Raw genomic sequence first — 19,929 nt, 5'->3', positions numbered from 1 at the left:
GGAGCAGTCTTCAAAAGCGGGGGTTCTTTGGGAGGGGAGGGAGGAGATGCTTAATTTCAGGCAATGTACTTAATTAGGCTCACTATTCATATGCACAGGGAGACATAAATTCTAAGTAGAACAACTCCCAGTCCTTCAACCTGTTATTCACTCTTCACATAAATATATTTATTCGCAGAAAAGGCTTCTGGACCTTCAGAATTAGTGTTTTTTCTTTGTTCCAGCTATTATATTAGCAGATCAACGCTTTAATCATTATCGGTCACAGCCAATAAATATTTTTATTTACTTCCTTCCATTTGTCTAAACTTTAGTCTGTTTTTAATATTTTTCCTAAAATCACATCAAATTATTCATTTTTACATATATATGCACTTCAAATCAAAATTTAGGGACCTGTTTACTAAGCCATGTTGTAGTACGTTATTGTTTTTAGAATGTACTATTGCTAGAGACACCCATAGGGTGTCTCTAGCATTAGCGCACACTAAATTTTTGTGCATGCTAAAAATGAAAGCATGCCTTAGTAAACAGGGCTCTAAGAAGGTAATATAACACTGAGGGACCCTTTTACTAAGGCACACCAAAAAGTGGCCTGCGCTAGTGTAGGCGCATGCTTTGGATTGCACCTGGAAAAAGGGCTTTTTTTGTGTGTGTGCCGGAAAACGGACGTCTGGCAAAATTTAAACCAGCACACGTCCATTTTCAACCTGAGACCTTACCGCCACCCACTGACTAAATCACCAGAAATAATCAACAATGACCATTTTGCAGATGTTTTGAAGGACATTTCGGGAATTTCATCACATAATTTGTCCCCAGATACTAGAGCTTATTATGTTATTACTTTGAGGTGGAAAACAGCTCCATTGGCTGCTCATAATCAGACTGTTGATGTGAGTTTAACAGCTTTTTTAGAAAGTTCTTTAGAGCTTGTGACTGAATGTTTTACCTGCATTGCATGCTTTGCTCTTGAACAGGAGAGAAATGTTGTTCATTTATATTTCAAGAAGATGGGACTTGGTTCTAAAGTTCACATTTTTCCTGATTTATCTCATGAGGCTCAGAAGAGACACAAGTACTTTTTTGGCCCTTAGACCAAGGGGCAATGCCCTCAGTATTATCTGTAAATTAAAATTCCCGTGTATCTTATAGAGGTAAACAATTTGTATTTTTTGAACCTAAGCAGTTAGTGGATTTTTTTTTGTCTAGAGAAGATACCAATGTATTTGTTGGCATTAAAATTTAATATCGGAGATCTAGCTGGCTTTTTCGCAGCTGATTCCATTCCACTCCTTATTTGTTACACGTGGAGGCATATTTTCAAAGCAATTAGACAAACAAAGTTACTTGGAGGGGCATTTTCAATATGACATCTAAGTTGGACTTTGGATGTGTTGTGCAAAACATCCAAAATCCGAACAAGAAATAAGCCCATTTTTGAAAAAACTAGGGTTTGTACTTTGGATGTTTTTTTTTTTAGGAGGGTTCATTTTAGAAAAAAAACAAACAAAAAATTGCAAAATGTAGAAATTCAACTCATTGGGATGTAGGAGGGACCAGCATTTTCAGTAGGCTGGCTCCCCAGACATCCCAGGAGAGCAATGGGGCATCCTAGGGGGCACTTCTGTGCACTTCAAAAAACTGCTCCCAGGTACACATCTCAATTTTGCTCCCTTATCTTGTCTCCTGAGCCCTCCAAACCCAACATCATCCACTGTACACAACTACAATAGCCCTTATGGGTGAAGGGGGCACCTATATGTGGGTAAAGTAAAGTTTTGGTGACTTTGGGAGGGGTCACAGTTTTCACCACAAGTGTGACAGGTAGAGGGAGATAGAGACCTGAGTCCCCCACTCCACAGTGCACTGCACTGACCACTACACTATTCCAGGGACTTGCATTCTGCTCTAAAAGACGCGGCTATAACATCTGAGGCTGCCATAGAGGCTGGTAAGTCATATTTTTATTCATGTCTTTGGGGGGGTGGGAGGGGGGGTCAGTGACCACTGGTGTTGCATTTGGTGGGTCACCTCCGGATTCCCTCCAGTGGTCATCTGGTCATTTAGGGCACCTTTTTGTTCCTTATTCGTTCTGGAAAACAGGTCTAGACCAAAATGTTGAAATCTCAGCCCTGGACGTATTGGTTTTGTTTGTTCCATTATATCTATAAAACGTCCAAGTGCTTGGAATGTCCTAAGCCCGCCTCTACAACACCCCCACCATGCCCCCTTGTGATTTTGATGTATTGCAGACGAATTGCATAGATAAGAAGTCTGCAAAACAGGTTTCAAAAATATCAATTTGGATGTTTTGAGAAGAAAAACGTCCAAATTGTGCTTTATGACACTTTTTGGATGTTTTTCTCTTTCTGAAGATGAGCCCCATAAAATATGGAACTTTGTAAGTCTAAGTGATTTGAAAATGAGACCCATATTGCCTTAAATTGAATTATTTAAATTTCTTGGATCCCAAAATATTGTGGGCTAAAGATGTTTTTCTTGTTTCTTTATCATTTTCTTTCATATTGTGGTAATATATTTTGTTTCATTTCCTGCATTCAATTTATTCTATTTTTTGAAAGTAATAACAGATTGCAATAAAAATAATAAAACCAAGAAAGAAATAGTGATTATAGCACTGTGTTTGTTAGGAAATGGACAACATTTGGGGGAAGGAGAAGCCTTTTCCAAAAGGATGGACTCCACCTTAAGCGGAATGGCTGCCGGCGCTAACTTTTAAAAAGGAGACAGAGCAGCTTTTAAACTAAAATGGGGAGGGGGAAGCCGACAGTCACCCAAGAGTGCATGGTTCAGTGTGGCGTATCCTTGAAGGATACTATTGAAACAGAATATTGAGGGAATCCCAATACAGAGGTTTCAATAAGCCACGAGTGTTTAATGGGAGAGCAGAATAAATGATGCAAATTATCCCTGTCAACTTCAAAGCAGCTTGTATATACTAGGAAAAAAAATAACAGTTTGAAGTGTCTGTATTCAAATGCTAGAAGCCTAAAACATAAGATGGGAGAGTTAGAGCATATAGCACTAAATGAAGAGGTAGATATAATAGGCATCTCATTGACCTGGTGGAAGGAGGACAATCAATGGGACACTATAGGGGTCTTTTACTAAGGCGTGCTCACTAATGTTTAGTGCGTGCCCAATTTTAGAGCGTGCTAAAAATGTGAGCGCGCCTTAGTAAAAGGGGGTCTATGTTATCAGGGTACAAATTATACTGCAATCATAGAGTTTGCTTGAGTTGTGCTATTTTAGGTTTCTAGACATGTCGTGTAGTTCACTGTTTAGTATGAGATGCTTGGGGAGGGGGCTGGGGGAAGGGAGGGGGTGAGGAGGATTTGAGTAGTAGCCCTTTATAGTTTTGTTGACTGCCAGTTGCCTAAGTTTATATTTGATTTGTTCTGTAGGATTGTTTATTTCTGTTATTATGTATATTTGAAACTCTCATAAATAAAGGAACTAAAGATTAGTAATCCACACAGAACTGGGGTCTCTAAGATATTTTATGTGCCAACGGGGAGGAGAAAAGAGCATGTAGAAGAGGGAGCCATGGACACAGTGTCTGTGGATAGCTGGACCTCACAGGCTTTCTGGAATTATCTAATGGGACTATTTCCACAACAGACACTTTAATAGCTGTTTTGAGTTCAGAAAATTACATAGCTCTTATTTTCTAACATTGCTTTAAATTTTAAGAGGCATTCTTCTATGGCCATAAAGTTACCTTATTCCTGGATGTGGCTAATAAGTATACCTTTCCGGATCCACTTCAAACTGCATACTTTTCTTGCTGAAAAAGGTTTTAATTGATAATGTACTATTATTTCTGTTTTACATGCCAGCCTTGTGTTTTGGGGGATAATTGAAGTTATAACAATGGTATGCTACATTTGTTGTAGGAATTTCCTTTGGTTTTTCTTTAAGTGGGCCACCTCTTCTTTTATGAAGTAGCCTATAGATGATGGTTGGAATTGTTACTTTGTATGTTTCTTGATTCTAAAGTTTTGCTATTTTAATTGATTCTTGCTTTAAATTGTTATATTTGAAACTTCAATTAAAAAAACCCACTACTACATTGGGAGTTTTGACAGAAAACAAGAAAGAAGAAATCTTCAGAAGTGTACAGCGCTGCGTACGTATAGTAGTGCTATAGAAACGTAAGTAGTAGTAGTAAGTTCTCTTAGAGGGGCATTTTCGATATGATGTCTAAATCTGAATGTGGACATTTTACACAAAACGTCCAAATTCTGAACAGGAAAGAAGGTCATTTTCGAAAAAGAAAAATGTCTTTTTTTTTTTTTTTTTTAAATACTATGGACGTTTAAAAAAAAAAAAAAAAACACAAAAAACATCCAAGTGCAAAATGCACGAAATCAAGCCATTGGGATGTAGGAGTAGCTAACATTTTTAGTAGACTGGTCCCCCTGCCATCCGAGGACAGCAATAGGGCATCCTAGGGGGCACTGCAGTGGACTTCATAAACTGCACCCAGGTATACATCTCACCATTGCTCCCTTACATTGTGTGCTGAGCCCCACAAAACCCACTACCCCCCAACTGTACAGCACTACCATAGCCCTTACAGGTGAAGATGGCACCTATTTGTGGGTACAGTGGGTTTCTGGTGAGTTTCGGAGGGCTTACAGTTGTGTTCACAAGTGTAACAGGTAGGGGGAGGTATGAGCCTGGGTCCATCTGTCTGCAGTACACTGCACCCAACACTAGACTACTCCAGGGACCTGCATGCTGTTCTAATGGACCTAAGTAGAACATCTGAGGCTGGCATAGAGGTTGGTAAGTAATGTTTTTCATCACATTTTTGGGAGGTGGGAGGGAGTTAGTGACCACTGGGGGAATAAGGGGAGGTCATTCCTGATTCCCTTCAGTGGTCATCTGGTTATTTAGGGCACCTTTTTGTGCCTTATTCATAATAAAAACAGGTCTAGCTCAAAACGTCTAAGTTTTATTCCTGGACAGTTTTGTTTTGTGCCACTATGGCTGAAAAACGTCTAAGTCTTAGGGATGCCCAAGTCCCACCTTGAACACACCCCTGGACTGCAGAGAAAAATGTCTAAAAATAGGTTTCAAAAATACTGATTTAGACGTTTTTGTGAGAAAAAGGTCCAAATGCAGACTTGTGTCACTTTTTGGATGTTTTTCTCACTTGAAAATGGGCCTGTTAGTCACAGTTCTGATTAGATATATTCATGTGAGTGTGGAAACTACTGAGCACATGCAGTGCAGACTTGGAAGAATCAAGTCTGTTTGGTAGTAAGCACAATCAACGTGGCTCATTTCTGCAACTTGGTGAACTGCTTATCTCCAAAGCAAAATTTACACTGCAACAAATAATTTTCATATTTTTTATCTGTAGTCTTTCCACCAATTTTCAAAATGAAAATATGCATGCACTTCCACTTTGAAATTTTTTGTGGATATAGAGTACATGTGATTATTGGCACATGCTTTTTCTGTGGGTAGAAATTTGTATAAAAGGATGGTGTGCAGAGCTGAAAATGGAATCTACAGGCATATTTTTCCTCTCCAGTCCTAAATTTGCCCTCGCTAATACTTAAACAAAACCCGCTATAGAACACTGAGCACACTTTTGGCTGCACTGAGAGAGGACAATTTTCACACAGTTTATTAATACAGATATAATGCTTTTTGCTGCATAAATTGATTTGCAAATTGTCCACACCCCCGGATTCTATATATGGTGACTAAAGTTGCACACACAAATCAGCGTGCTTAGCTGATTTGCGCATGCAACTTGATTAATGAGCCAATCAGTGCCAACTGGCTGCTAACAATTAATGCATTAATTGGGACTTGCATGCACACTATATTCTATAATGCTGTGCGTGCAAGTCCTATAGTGCATAATTTCAAGGGGGCATGGACAGGGGCATTTCAGGGAGCTTTCAAGAGCATTCCCAGAACTTACACACATTGTCACAGAATAGACTCAATCTGTGACTAAATTAAGCACCATCATTTACACCTGATTTCAGCAGAAGTAATTGCAGGCACCTAAATTTAGATGTCGTTTATGCAGTCAGCGCTATTCTATAAAGGGTATGGATCCTTTGTAGAATAGCGCTCAGTGCATAAATATGTCACGGACGATTTGTTTTGGCACCATTTATAGAATTTAGTCCAAAATGTTTAAGATAAATAAGAAAGCAGAAACATGAATTTTTCCAAGAACAGTAATTCTAAGCATCTATCTTACAAAACCCTTCATTTGTATTCTCTTACCTTATGATCCAGATTTGCCCAGTCACGATTAAGTTCTCGAAGCGTGTCCATTACAACCACAGATGCTTCCTCTTTCTTATTCTGGATCAGGGAAATACCGCTTTGTTCCATTCTCTCCACCTCTTTTTCTTTAGATTTTATCATTTCTTCTAGTTCCTGTTTAAAAATAAGTACCATAAATTGAATATCTCAACTTAAGTACACTAATAAATTTGAGTAAGCATTTTTATAAATCAAGTTGGAAAAAATCCACAATTTAGCGATGCCACAAATGAATAGTGCAAGCTCTTCTGAACATAATTAAAAATATATATATATTTTTTTTTTTTCAATGATAGAGGCATTTCCCCTCTGTTTAAGGCAGCAGTATAGTATAGCGTTGTAGTAGGCCTGAAAACTGACATCTGCACATCTGAGATTAATTACCAAGTTTATCAGCATGACCTTTAGCAGGTAATACAAAAAAAAAAAAAAAAAACAGGCAGAACAAACTCCTCACCCAAAACTGTTTGCTTAGCCTGCCATCCAGTAGCATGATGTCACTTCCTCCTTGGTAACACCAAAATTTAATATTAAACTTTAAATGTCCAAAAAATAAAATAAAATAAAAAATAATCCAAGGAAAAATAAATCTCCCCCAGAGACTTGCACCTGCTTTCTCTGTGGGTATATTTTCCAGCTAAAACAACATGCATAGTTTTGAAAATGGAAAGCTATGCACTTTGTTGCCTCCCCAGGTCTCCCTGTCCAGGAAATAAGCTGGTCAATATGCAAGTAAAGATATACTTTGGAACAATACAGAAATGGATTTGAAAATTGCTCTGAGGCTAATTTTTAACAGATCACCTACAATAAATAGGGAAGGCATATATGTGCATATGTTGTGCCTATCGTAAAAAAGTCACATATTGCGTCGTACCTCTATCAAGTAGCCTAAGAGAAAGCTCCTGCATAAAGTAATATCTACTTTGTTCCCACCCTCTGGAACACTATAACTATGTTTAATAATGCAGTTTTGCTATTTTCCACATGAAGAGAAGGATTTCACAGCCTTATTGAAGTAAAGAAACAAATACATTTACAGAAATTGACATTATATTTGGCCTTTGATGGTTGTATCACATGATTCGAGTACTTTGTAGTATAAGGCAATGTATCAGTATAACTTTGGTAGATGGGTACACAATACCTTTTGTTTATCCAGGTCTAGATAAAGACAGGTTAACAGCTTTATAATAGGAAGGTTACCTGGCAGTCCTTCAGATTATTCTGAACTGATGCCTGGTCCCCAATGCTGTGCTGTTTCTTCAGCCTCTTCTCCTGGTCTTTGAACCAGCTCTTCAGGGACTGCACATTACTGTCATATTCTGTCCAGGATTCCAGCAAACCTTCCAGCAGCTGAATCTGGAGAAAGGCAAAAGCAAAAACTGAAGTGTCATATTTGTTAAGGAGATGGTGCAAAGTGTGTTCATCAGTTGATGTGTTACTACCTGACAAAGTCAAGTAGGAATCCACACAGACAGGACATAGAAAACACACAACCTTTAACAACAGACTCCTCTTATAAATAGTTGACAGCTGAAGTCATTTGCGTTCACAGATTTCAATGATTTTAGCTCAGCCACATCTGTCCATTCTATATTAAGCAGAGAGCTCTTTACACTTTCTTCCAGTGAAATACTACTCCTTGAATTGAACCTAAGAGTAGTGTCACAAGCCTTGGAGCTACCTGCACCAATACATGCCCCTTGTTAATTAATTTGTTATGCCTTAATCCACCTCCCTATACTTGACCTTCCAGCTCAGATATAAACATAGGGTAAAATTTGGACTTGCCTACTACTAATTATCTTTCTTTGAGTCCTACAAGACCAGACCAAAACCAGTGTTTTATGCCCAACAACCAGCAGATTGAGAAGAAAAGGAAAAAAAAAAGACTTCTGAGCCCTGCCCTGTAGTATCTCCTCTTCCTTGTATCTATAGCAAAGCAATACAGGAAAACCTCTCCCTAAATCTCTCAAACAGGTAAGGAATCCAAGGCTTCAACCAACCACTAACTTGAAACCACCCCCCAAAATGAATTCTAGAGATAATCTTTCCTGGATGAAGAATAAGCCAGCATTTTCAACATGACAGGGAGGGACTCTGGATTGGTCTGGTAGCACTCAAGGAAAGAAAATTAGCAAGTAAAACCAAATATTACCTTCTGAGGCACTGCAGGCGAGCATTCTAGCCTGGGGCTTTTAAATAAGAAGGCTGATCACAGGTTAAATGTAACAAAAGCTTTATTAGATAGCTCACAGTTCAAAACAAAGAACTTTAGTCCAAACATAAGAAAGGCCTGTTTTGTCCTGCATGTTGCAAAGGGCACCCAGTCATAATAGCCCTGACAAAATAGCCCCAATAAAAAAGCCCTGACAAAACAGCCTTGTAACAAAATAACCCTTGACATTTCACACCCTAACAAAATAGCCCCGCCCACAAAACCCTTGACAAAATAACCTCTACACAAAATAGTCCCCTTAACAAAACAGCCTTAAGAAAAAATAACACATCACAAAACATATAATAAACTACAACTGAAATCTTCACTGATAAAGACTCCTACCAGCATATAGCTACAAACTGGTATTCATGATCTGTTCTGCTATTTAAGGAAACTATTCTTCCATCAACATGCTAATTAAAAAAAAAAAACAATATTGTCATCATTTTCATAGTCTTGCCAACCTTATCCTGTCTGACAAGATAAGATTATTAGGGGAAAAAATGCAGTCCCATATTCTGGGCAGCCTGATCAGGCTCTTTTGTCATGTGGCTAACTTGTCAAGGGTTATATTGTGGGCAGGCCGTTTTGACAGTGGCTGTTATGTCAGGGACTATTATGTCGGGAGCTTTTTTTGTTTGGAGCTTTTTTTGCCAGGGCTATTTTGTCGGGGCCATTTTGTCAGGACTATTTTGACCAGGTACCGTTGCAAAGCATTCAACTTCTCCACAGTATCTTCTAATCACGTAAGAAAGCCTTTCTTACATGCAGGTAATAAGGGATCCAGCCTGGAGACTCCTTTCTCCCTCCCCGGATGTCTCTGACTTTTCTTAATCCCATGCTATTATACATCCCTGTTGAGACCCCATCCTGCTGGCCTTGTTATGGTGTCCAGATACACTGAGCATTTTCAGCACTGAATGAAAAGCTACCTTTTACAACCATAGACTGCTGCATCAATGCAAACAGGCACTGGATAAACAGGTACTACAGCCATCCGCTAATAGTCTTAAGGCTTCCAACTCAAAGGCTTGCTTCAATAAGGTCTCCAGCTTTCTAACCTGGATATCCTTTAACGCTGTGCTGCCCTCCACAAGGATAGTTGCCCATCTTAGGATTTGGTTTCTCTTTTTTCCTCCCTGACCAAACAGAATACCTTTCTTATGCCCTTGCCAACTCAAAGACCAGCTTTTGGAGAATCTCATTCTGCTGATGATATGGCCTTAATCACCTACACTGAGCATTTCCAATAGCTGTATAATAATAGCCAGCAGCTTCTTTCTATAAAAGAAACATACTACCATGGGGATCATCACCCTCGCCTACAGAGGACTTCTCCCTCCTCCAAGGAATTTGCTACTGAAGCCCCTTTACCCACTATACTAGTACCCTTCCAATGCTCTGATTCTATTCCTGGGAGTACTGAATGGGCTTCTCAGTCGTCTGTGGCAGCCAGACAGAGTCTCTTGCCTTGCTTAGGCTCCATCCAGCCTTAGAGCCTGCTTCTTACCTTCTGAAGTGTAAGAGACCCTTGAACCTGCTGTACATAAACACCCTGTGGATAAGCAGGATAAATTTGGGGGAAATATGCATCTCTTGATCTCACAATACCTGATGGACTAAGCAGAAGGAATCAACAACACAAATGAAGACTGCAAAAATAGAGTGCCACAGGCAGGATCAGTAGATAATAATACAGTAGAACTCTTAGTAGAGGAGGCAATATTTATTCAGAGAACCAAGACCCATGTTTTGGAAAACTGCCTGTAGCAGGGGTCATAAATCAACCTCTTGGTCTGCAAAGCTTCCTATATCAGAAACTATAAGCAATATCCTGAAAACTAGACCTGTTAGTGGTCCTCAAGAATTGGAATAGCTCTGCTCTACAGCACTCTGATTCTCCATTAGCCTGGGGAGAAGTGAACCTCAGGCTCGACTGCCGGTAAGCCTGGAGCTTGGGATTCTCAAGACGCTTTCTTTCAATGGCAGCCTCCAGAGTATCCCGCAGGGCTGAACAGGAGACCAGTAGGCAGCGGTATTCGCACAGCGGGGTAGAAAGGTCAATAGCAGAAGCTGGGTTTTCAACAATCATAAGCTCCCGGACACGCTTTCTCTCTGCTGCTGCTTCAGGAAGTCTCTTCAAAGCTGGATCAGACAAAAGTGTTCCACGATACTTATAAAGTGTCATCAAAGGATCAAAAACCATAATTAAACTGGAACCGAACTTCACCCAGGCGATGACCCGGCTTGCCAACAGGCGAAAAAATCCTAGGCTAGAAGGGTGATTTTACCGAGCTCATGGTATTTGCATTCTGTTAGGTTTTCAAGGCAGAACCTGGGTTTGTGAGCCCTTGGACCATGGCCTAAGAGCGGCAGTGGCAGGCAAAACCACCCCACAGCAGAGATAAGGCAGAACTCTGACAGGAACAGCTAGACTTCACCTGCACTTGACCGCCGTTCCCCAGGAGTTGAGACCCTGGGTGTAGGCGGCCAGCAGGACTTTCAGGACAGGGCAGGAACTGGATACCAACTAGGCTGAACAGGGACTGGGGGTCAGAGGGGAAAGGAATATACACAGGAAGCAAGACAGAATACTGGGCTAGGACTCACTGACAGACAATACAACACTAGGCAGGAAGTGGACAGGCTAAAGGACAAGAACTGAAAGCTGCCAGGCAGCCACTGAAAAGGGTACAAATACAGGTAACAGCAAAGACTGAAAGCTGCCAAGCAGTCAATAGGGAAAAAACACAGACAGACAACAGAGCAAGAACTGAAAGCTGCCAAGCAGCCACTAAGCAAGGAACTAGCAAACAAAAGCTAATAGCTAACCTACACACAGACTAACCAAGGAGCAGACAAAGAAATACAAATAAGAAACAAGACTAGGAAACAAGCAATAAAGTACAAGCTAAGCTACAGAAAGACTAGACTAGATCCAAGCAAGGATTTCAGACAAGAAACAGAATAACCAGAAGTGCAACAAAACACACCAACATACCAGGGACCTTAGACGATGCAAAGGCAAACACAGAAGCTTCCAGGTGGTTAATGAAGCCCATCAGCAGCTGAAGTTCAAACTGCAGGAATCATAAGGCAGCTACGGATGCTGTTCAGGCACAAACAAGAAAAGCAAGTCTGGCAGCCCGGAAGATCCGGACTGGACTGGGCTGAAGTCTGGAACGTGTGACAGTCCATAGCAGCCACCTGTTCTGGCCACCAGAGGGCGAGGTGAGCATAGCCAAGGAAACAGTCATCATCGTGACAGTCAGTGACCCCTGGGGGTGCAAGGGGGGGCGGGGTCATCCCTGAATCCTTCCAGTTCTCATGTGGTCATTTAGGGCACCTTGTTGTGCCTTATTCGTTATAAAAACAGGTCTAGCTTAAAATGCCTTAGTTTTAGTCCTGGAAGGTTTCATTTTGTTCCATTACGGCTGAAAAATGTCCAAGTCTTAGGAACGCTCAAATCCCGCCCTTAACATGCCCCTGACAAGCCCTCTTGAGATTTAGACACACTGCAGACAAACAGCATAGAAAAACATCTTAAAACATAAATTTTGAAAATACCAATTTGGACGTTTTTGTGAGAAAAACGTCCAAATGCTGCTTTATGTCACTTTTCAGATGTTTTTCTCTTTCAACCTGAGCCCAATATTATAGAATTTATCTTCTCGTACGTATATATAAGATTGTTATGGCTTGTTATAATAGGCAGAATCTTTTCCATTGTGTCAGCTCCTAAGAAAGACTCATTGATATTCTAACTTTATTTTGGAAGTGGTACACTGTAAAACAGTCCCTCCTTTTATAAACAATACATTTATCTACATAGGTAAGTTTGCTAAACGGTGATGTGCCATGCTGACAAACCCATGACGAGTTACAAAGAACACACATAATATATAGATTTCATAAACAAACCGATCACCCCACCCTCCTCCACAACAAATTCTCAAAAGCAGAACATGTACATCAGTAACTCTCCAATCCTGATACCCCACAAGGAGAAATGCATGACTGGCTACCTGCATACTCCTAACCACCCCCCCCCCCTCCAAAAATAAATAAATAAATAAATAAATATGTCATCAACTGAAATTGGAATAAATCAGTAATTAGATGTAACCTTGAACTGAATCCATTCCATAGTACAGGCACCTCTACTGAAAATATAGACTCCCACGCAACAATCTACCAAGCTATGCCAAATCCAGGGGCAGTCAAAGTTCTCATACCCATAGAAAGTAAATTCTTAGTTGGGGAATACCAGCCAAATTTGGTCAAAAATATATTTATTTATTTGGATTTGCTCATACCTTTTTCAATAGTAGCTCAAGGTGAGTTTCATTCAGGAACATTGGGTGTTTCTCTGTCCCTGGAGGGCTCACAATCTAATTTTGTTCCTGAGGCAATGGAGGGTTAAGTGACTTGTCCAAGATGACAAGGAATAGTGGTGGGATTTGAACTGGCCACCTCTGGATGTCAGGACTGGTGCTCTAACCACTAGGCTACTCCTCCCTCCTCCTATTAGACCTAATCCATGCAATACCTTAAATGTTAACATCAATGCTTTAAAATAAATTCTCTGATACTTAGGGAGCTAATGTAACATAGCCAGCACAGGAGCAATATGTTTCCAGAACAAAAAACCAGAACAGCACTTGCTTGTTTTTGGATTACCTTTTCAGTTATAAGGCCTTGCAAGATCTGCCACCGCCTGTTCATTGCTCCAAGCTGTTCTGCAAAGTCAGTCTTGTCACTGCGTTTGCTCTCCACATCCTGACTGCTGATCTGCAGCACTGACTGGTTCACAAAATCCACTGTCAATTGCTTGCAGTTAATATCAATCTTAAACCCCTGACAAGAGAGAACAGAAGCATATTAGCCATCACTTTCCTTGTAGTTATTACTCCAGGAGCTAGGCATTCTACTTCTATATACGGCATTCAAAATTGTGTGCGTAAATATGGGCCGTACCCGATTTGTCTGCACAATTTAATTGGTAAATGAGTCAATTAGTGCCGATAATTGGGCACTAATAATCAATTATCAGTGCTAATAGGCCTTAATTTAAATTTACATGAGCAACTTTAGCGCCAGAGTCTGAGCGTAAATTTTATGCAATGGGAGGGACATGGGTGGATCAGGGCATTCCTGGAATTTGTGTACAGGTTTATAGAATAAGGGAGATCTGCATGTAATTTAGGCATGAGAATTTACACCACATTTTACTTACTGTAAAACCTCTTGCCCAAAATTGGGTGCAGATCCCAGCGCCAAATGCTATTCTATAAACAACATCCAACTCCAAGCGCCATTTATAGAATAGCGCTTAGCACAAATTTTTATCAGGACCCAAATTTGGACACCATTTATAGATCTGAGTCCTATATCAGTATAAGTGTACTAAAGGAGAGTTAAAAATATATGGCTGTGGGAGCAACTCTAACCTTTGTCCCACAACATCTGAATGATTATTTACATCATAAATTGGCATAAAGGGAAAGCAAATAAATTTCCCCAGAGATAGAAAATGGAAAACTCTGTTAGTATATCTGGTTCTATAATCAAGATTTTACCTGTTTAACAATTATTATAGGGCAGTAAATGAACATCTGTAAATTCCTTTGATGTGACTTGGCTATTTCTATCCAGCACTGTTTATTAGACCAAGTTTGTTTCCCAACTTCTTCAAGCCAAGTAACCCCTAAATCGAACACAGTTAGACCGAGCACCCCAAGCAACAGAGATTTTGAAATAACATTTTATTGTTAAACAGTTAACTAACTAGGGGCCCTGTTTACTAAGCAGCGCTAAGGATGTGCTAGTGTTTTTAGCGTGCAAACACTAAAGACACTCATAGAAATATATGGGTGTCTATAGCGTTTAGTGCATGCTAATTTTAGGAGCGCACTAAAAATACTAGTGTGTCTTAGTAAACAGGGCCCTAGGTAACATACATAACAAAGAAAGGTCGCATCAACTGACATATAGACCAAGACACAGTTAGCATGAGCTGCTATATTTCGGTCTCATATAAACTTCTTTCCCCCCTTGACAGGTGGTGTGTTCTTACAAACTGAGTAAATATGAACAATGAGACTTAGATTGGCTCTATTAACAGGAGACAAGAAAGTTCTCCACAAACGTTGCCCATAGTGACCAATCCAGTTTCATCTTTTCTCTTAGAAAATGAAACAAGAAATCTGAATGGTCACTATGGGCAAATTCTCCACTTTTGGGAAGCACTTTTTTTTGTTTGTTTTTTATAAATATACCTCAATAAACCAAGGCATCTTTCTATGCACATACTAAATGAAAATTAAAAATAAACAGAACATAGTAAAGACATAGAAGAATAAACTGTCTTCAGAACATACAAAGAATGCAAACACAGTTGCTTAAACTATATATGTGGATTGTCTTAAAACGTAGTGAAATATAGGCACATGTTTACTTTTACAGTTTTAATGGAAGATCTGTTTTGTTTGGATGAAATAAACATTCTGAATCTCAGTTTCAGTGTACTGATTTCTGGTCACTTTCTGGACAGAGGTGGTTTCTCATTTTACATTTCATATCTATTAAATGAGAGAAGTTGGTTTCACATAAGTATGTTGAAGCAAAAGGAAGAAGTTCTGTAAGAGCCGTTTTCTGCATCTGCCAACATACTGTAATATTTCCCAGGCCTTCATTGTAGCAGAGGGCCAAAGTGGCCGGAGGTAGCAATTGAATTAAAGTGGATTGTGAAAAAAAGTGTTCCAAGATGATGCCTACTCCTCCATAGAGGCCTGCAGCTAGTCTACCTCCTTCTCTCCCACATACATCCTACCTGCCTTCAGCCAGACTGCCCTTCACTCTCACTCTCTCACATCCCACACTTGCCCTTAGTCAGTTTGCCCCTCTCTCTCATATGCCACATGCCCTCAGCCAGATTGCCCCTCTCAATCTCTCACACCCACATGCCCTCAGCCAGTCTGCCTCTCACTCTCTTACATTCCACATGCCCTCAGCCCCTCTCTCTCACATCCCACATGCTCTACTGCCCCCTTCTCTCACATTGCTCATGCCCTCAGCCATTTTGCTGTCTCATGAGATTGGGAGTTGCAAGATCAATAGGCTATTCTTGTAGCTCAACACATATCAGTTACTATACAATGTGTAAAGCCCTGTCTCATGCTATAACAAACGAAAACCATATTAAAAGTTTTGATGTCACCTCAGTAAGGCCAAACACATAATCCCTCCACTGCAAAACACCATGCACAAATGTCCAAAAAAAAGAGTTGAAAACCTTACAATACCATAACAGCGCTAACTCCCAAGACTCAAAGAGCAACAACATTATGTGTGAAAAAATATTACGCAAGGTCCTAAAACAATGATATACTACCTAGTGAGAAAACAGAACAAATGACTGCTAAAAGATCTCTACACAGAAACTACATGCTACCAGAATACCACACCCCAGTCACACATGCAAGACACAGATAGACCCTCAACAAACATGAAATGAAGGACCACAGATCACTAACAGAGATATGAAGGGAAAAAAACTGAACTCAAAACATCATAAAGTCAGTTTTAGCAAGTATAGCAATACTAGAGAAATGAAAACTGAAATACGAGATATTAGATATGTGCATTTTCAAAGGTTCATCAGTAATACTTCACTATAAACACTGTGCAGACATCTGACTCACTGAATTATCAGTGCCTTTCTCAGTATCCTATGCTGCTGCCACACTGAGCATTAGGGGCACTATTTGCAAGGACTCCTCACTGCAGCTATTGACCGATGTCTTTTGTTACTAAAATTAAATGTCTGAATCTTGATCCTGGGAGGTTCTCAGGGGCCCCTCCCAAGAGTAGGGGAGGGGGGCCAAGACACTTATAGACATAAGCCTCTCTGGGAGTTTCTACAGAGGGCTGGGGTGGGGGAGGAGCCCAGCCCAACCAGATTTGGAACCCCCAGACTAAATGGAGCAGACCAGCTTGTCCAAGCCTACACCCTTTCTCTTTCTTTTCTTCTCTTTTCGTTAGGGGAAAAATCAAATTGTTCCAATTATGCACCCCTAGACTCAGACCATCAAACCATGATGTCTCACCTACCATCTTCTAGAAACTGAGAAATACTGGCTGATAAGTGACTGCACAGGATACTTATAGGGTGATGTCATTAATGCAGTCCTTCTCTGTCTCCATCTGCTGGCAGGAGAAGGTATACTTATGTGTCTGGTCTGCTCTAGCATGATAATAAGGAATTATATGTTTCAGCAGTAAAATACATACTAAACATGTGAGATCAGTTGGACTAACAGACTACAAATATTAAATCAATCTTTTAAAACTCTCCGTTCTAAAGGATCATACCTTGTACTTCTGCAGGTACTCCAAAATAGCATCACATCCCACTATATTCCTGATTTTATCTTCATCCTCCTGAATGATGTTTTCCATGAATGCAATCCAGCTCATGACCTCTGTGATGGCATGACGTGAAGGTAGTTTGTCCATCTGGAGCTATTAAAGAAGTGAGGAGTTAGTAGGGAATCATTGTGCTTGTCCCTTTGGCATTAAACGTCATGTAAAAAAAATATTGAAATATGGAACTGAAGTCCTTAGTTAATGCCTCTTATATGTGTAGTTTTACAAAATCTAGCACTTACGTGAATACTTGCAGGCATTTTGCAAGTGTTTCATCCCAAGTGAAGTCACTGTTTATTGTACAATGATTATTCCTGTTGTACATATTCATAATCACACAAAAGACAATGTACTCCTGAATGTCCTTACACATATTTTACAAAAAAAGAGTCCACATTCAGCGAGCCCTTTACAAAATACCTAGAAAAATCTTAAACATCCCAAATTAGATATCCATTTTCTGAGCTAGACATCCAATTCAAAATGGACATTCATGTGCATAGAACTGAACTTTTGAACCAACACACTCTATTTTGCCCCTATCCTCTGATATTTAATTAGGAGATGCAAGATCTAGTTACATTTTGAACATGTATTAGGTTATGAATTTTATGGTACTGTAGACCATTCCAATGTCAGTTAGAGGTGGAAAAATCAAGCATTAGATGCTTGATTTTTCCACCCCTAACTGACATTGGAATGGTCTACAGTACCATAAAATTCATAACATCTTGACAAAAAGTAATTAACTGGGTAGTTTCTTTATGGAGAAGGAATGGTACATCTACCACCAAAGTGGGCTTGTAAAAATTGTCCCTATGATGTTTCAGACATGTCTCCCTTTGGCTAATGTACAAAACTAAAGAGGTTTTACATTGCCAAGGATGGACTCCAACTTTGTATACAAGTATCTGTCTGCTGTTCCATCCCACCTGATGTAGTTTCTCCTGTACCACTGGGATGTGTGTCAGTAACTCGGTCCACTGGCCGTCAATCTGTGTTAACCCTGAGCGCAATGCTGCTGTATCCACTTTTTTCAGTTTAAGGAGCTGGTTCCCTGTGCTTATAACAGAAGATTTCAAGGATGACTTGGCATCAACTTCTTTAGAAAACTCCTGTCAATATCAAGAAAACAGAAAATAGAAAACAAAGGACATATCAGTATTTTAAAACCAGAAATAAGAAAGCTTATATCATTTCAAACAAACAAAGAATACTTCTAGTAAGAAACACTTCAAACTATTTAGTGTTTATACTCTCTCACATTCACAAGCCCACACTGATCAATATTCAGGCAGCGGCGGTCAGCGCTTTTTTAAACGTTGACAGTCACCGGCTAAATTAGCCCCGGATATTCAATGTCTGGCCATGTAAAGGAACCAACATTGAATATCTGGGCCTGATCAGATTGCTACTGGCTGCCGAAATTTAAGTGGGTCCTGGATGTGGGTCCCAGCTAATAATTAGCTGGGACCAGAATAAGATACTTATATTGGTTCCAGTTGAATACTGGTCGGGACCCGCATAAGTAGAGTCCACTGTGCTGAAGCAGCTGATCCCCTCCCATCTCCGCAGGAGCTCCAAATCTCACCCCTGCTCTCCGACGCAGTTCCCATTTGAGAAAATAATTTACTAAATCTGAGCCCTACATTTCCTTTGTACAAAAAGTATAATATATGAATGCTGAAAGATCAGAGGAGAGATAAAGAATGAGGAAAAGAGGGTGTAGAGGGATTAAAAAGCGAGAAAAAGGATATCTCATACCATCTGCATTTCCCCCTTTTGAAATTCCTACTTCTACTCATGTGTTTCATGTGGGAAATTCAATCTAATTTCTTTCTAGGAATACTCAAAAGAAAAAAGGACAATTATAGCTCCTGCTCTTCCTTAAGCAGTACATGGAAAAATACCTTAAAAAAAGTCATCCTGTATGAGGCAGGACAGCTGGCCACCCTACTTTGTCTGAGTGACCTACCAGAAAGGCATTCAGGTGATCCCGAACTGTCTCTAGCTCTTGAGGGACTGTCACTGACTGCTGGGTCCAGAATGCTAATCGGTCCATCGTGGACTGCAGCCAATGAATCAGCTCAGCAGATTCACTCTGGTATCTGCAAAGGCATTAAAGAGGAATAGAGTGAGGCCAAACCTTCAACTGGTCCACAGTTTGAGAAGACTTCACTTTTAATACCTGATCAATACATCTAGACAACCTTTCTGAGGAGATAATACAATAACAAAAATGGAAAAGAAGACCCCCCTCTCCTGAAACAGAGTCATTTCTAATCCAAATTTCTATCACAATGCACTTTTTAGGTAGAAAGATCTCCTTTTATTAAGCTGTATTAACATTTTAGTTGCTATGTTTTAAAGTAACATGTGATAACAGAAAAGGGTCTGCATTAAATGCTGGGGGTGTGCTCAGCTTCATCCCATACAGTTAAAACAGAACACACTTAGGAGCTAATTCTATAACTGGGACCACAAATTTAGTGCCTAGATAAGCGCTAATTCTATAACAGCATCTGGGGCCCAGATTCCATTATAGAGTATTGGCATAAGTTGGGATCTACATGCCTACATGTCAATAGCAGACAAATGTATGTGCCTAAATGCAACACTTTAGCATGTAACATATAGTATTCAGTATGTTATGGAACGAATTCTATAAATAGTGCCAAGAAAATAACACGCTAAGCACTATTCTATAAAGTTAGGTGCTATATATAGAATACGCTTAGCACTGGGATCGGCGTTTAACTTTAGACACGAAGATTTACACCAAATGAAACCCAACATAAATCCTTGAGTCTAAATTAGGCACGGATCCCCCTTATTCTATAACAGCACGCATAAATTCTAGGAATGCCTCTGATCTGCCCATGAATCTCCCATGGCCATGCCTACTTTTCAGAGCTGCAACTAAAAATGTGCACATATTTAAGTTAAAGCCAATT

At 39.9% G+C, this 19,929-nt stretch overlaps 1 protein-coding gene across 1 annotated transcript in view; it reads right to left on the bottom strand.

The window, feature by feature from the left end:
• SYNE1 (spectrin repeat containing nuclear envelope protein 1) overlaps positions 1 to 19,929 on the bottom strand; it is a 982,166-nt gene that overhangs the window by 208,286 nt on the left and 753,951 nt on the right. Inside the window, 6 exon segments of the mRNA XM_030198470.1 lie at positions 6,283 to 6,438; positions 7,531 to 7,686; positions 13,229 to 13,405; positions 16,922 to 17,071; positions 17,908 to 18,090; positions 18,951 to 19,083. Coding sequence (XP_030054330.1) covers positions 6,283 to 6,438; positions 7,531 to 7,686; positions 13,229 to 13,405; positions 16,922 to 17,071; positions 17,908 to 18,090; positions 18,951 to 19,083 — 955 coding nt within the window.

Source organism: Microcaecilia unicolor, chromosome 3 (assembly GCF_901765095.1).
Source record: "Microcaecilia unicolor chromosome 3, aMicUni1.1, whole genome shotgun sequence".
In the NCBI taxonomy this organism is placed as follows: domain Eukaryota; kingdom Metazoa; phylum Chordata; class Amphibia; order Gymnophiona; family Siphonopidae; genus Microcaecilia; species Microcaecilia unicolor.
The sequence above is the reverse complement of the archived record's forward strand: the minus strand, read 5'-3'. Positions and strand labels throughout refer to the sequence as shown.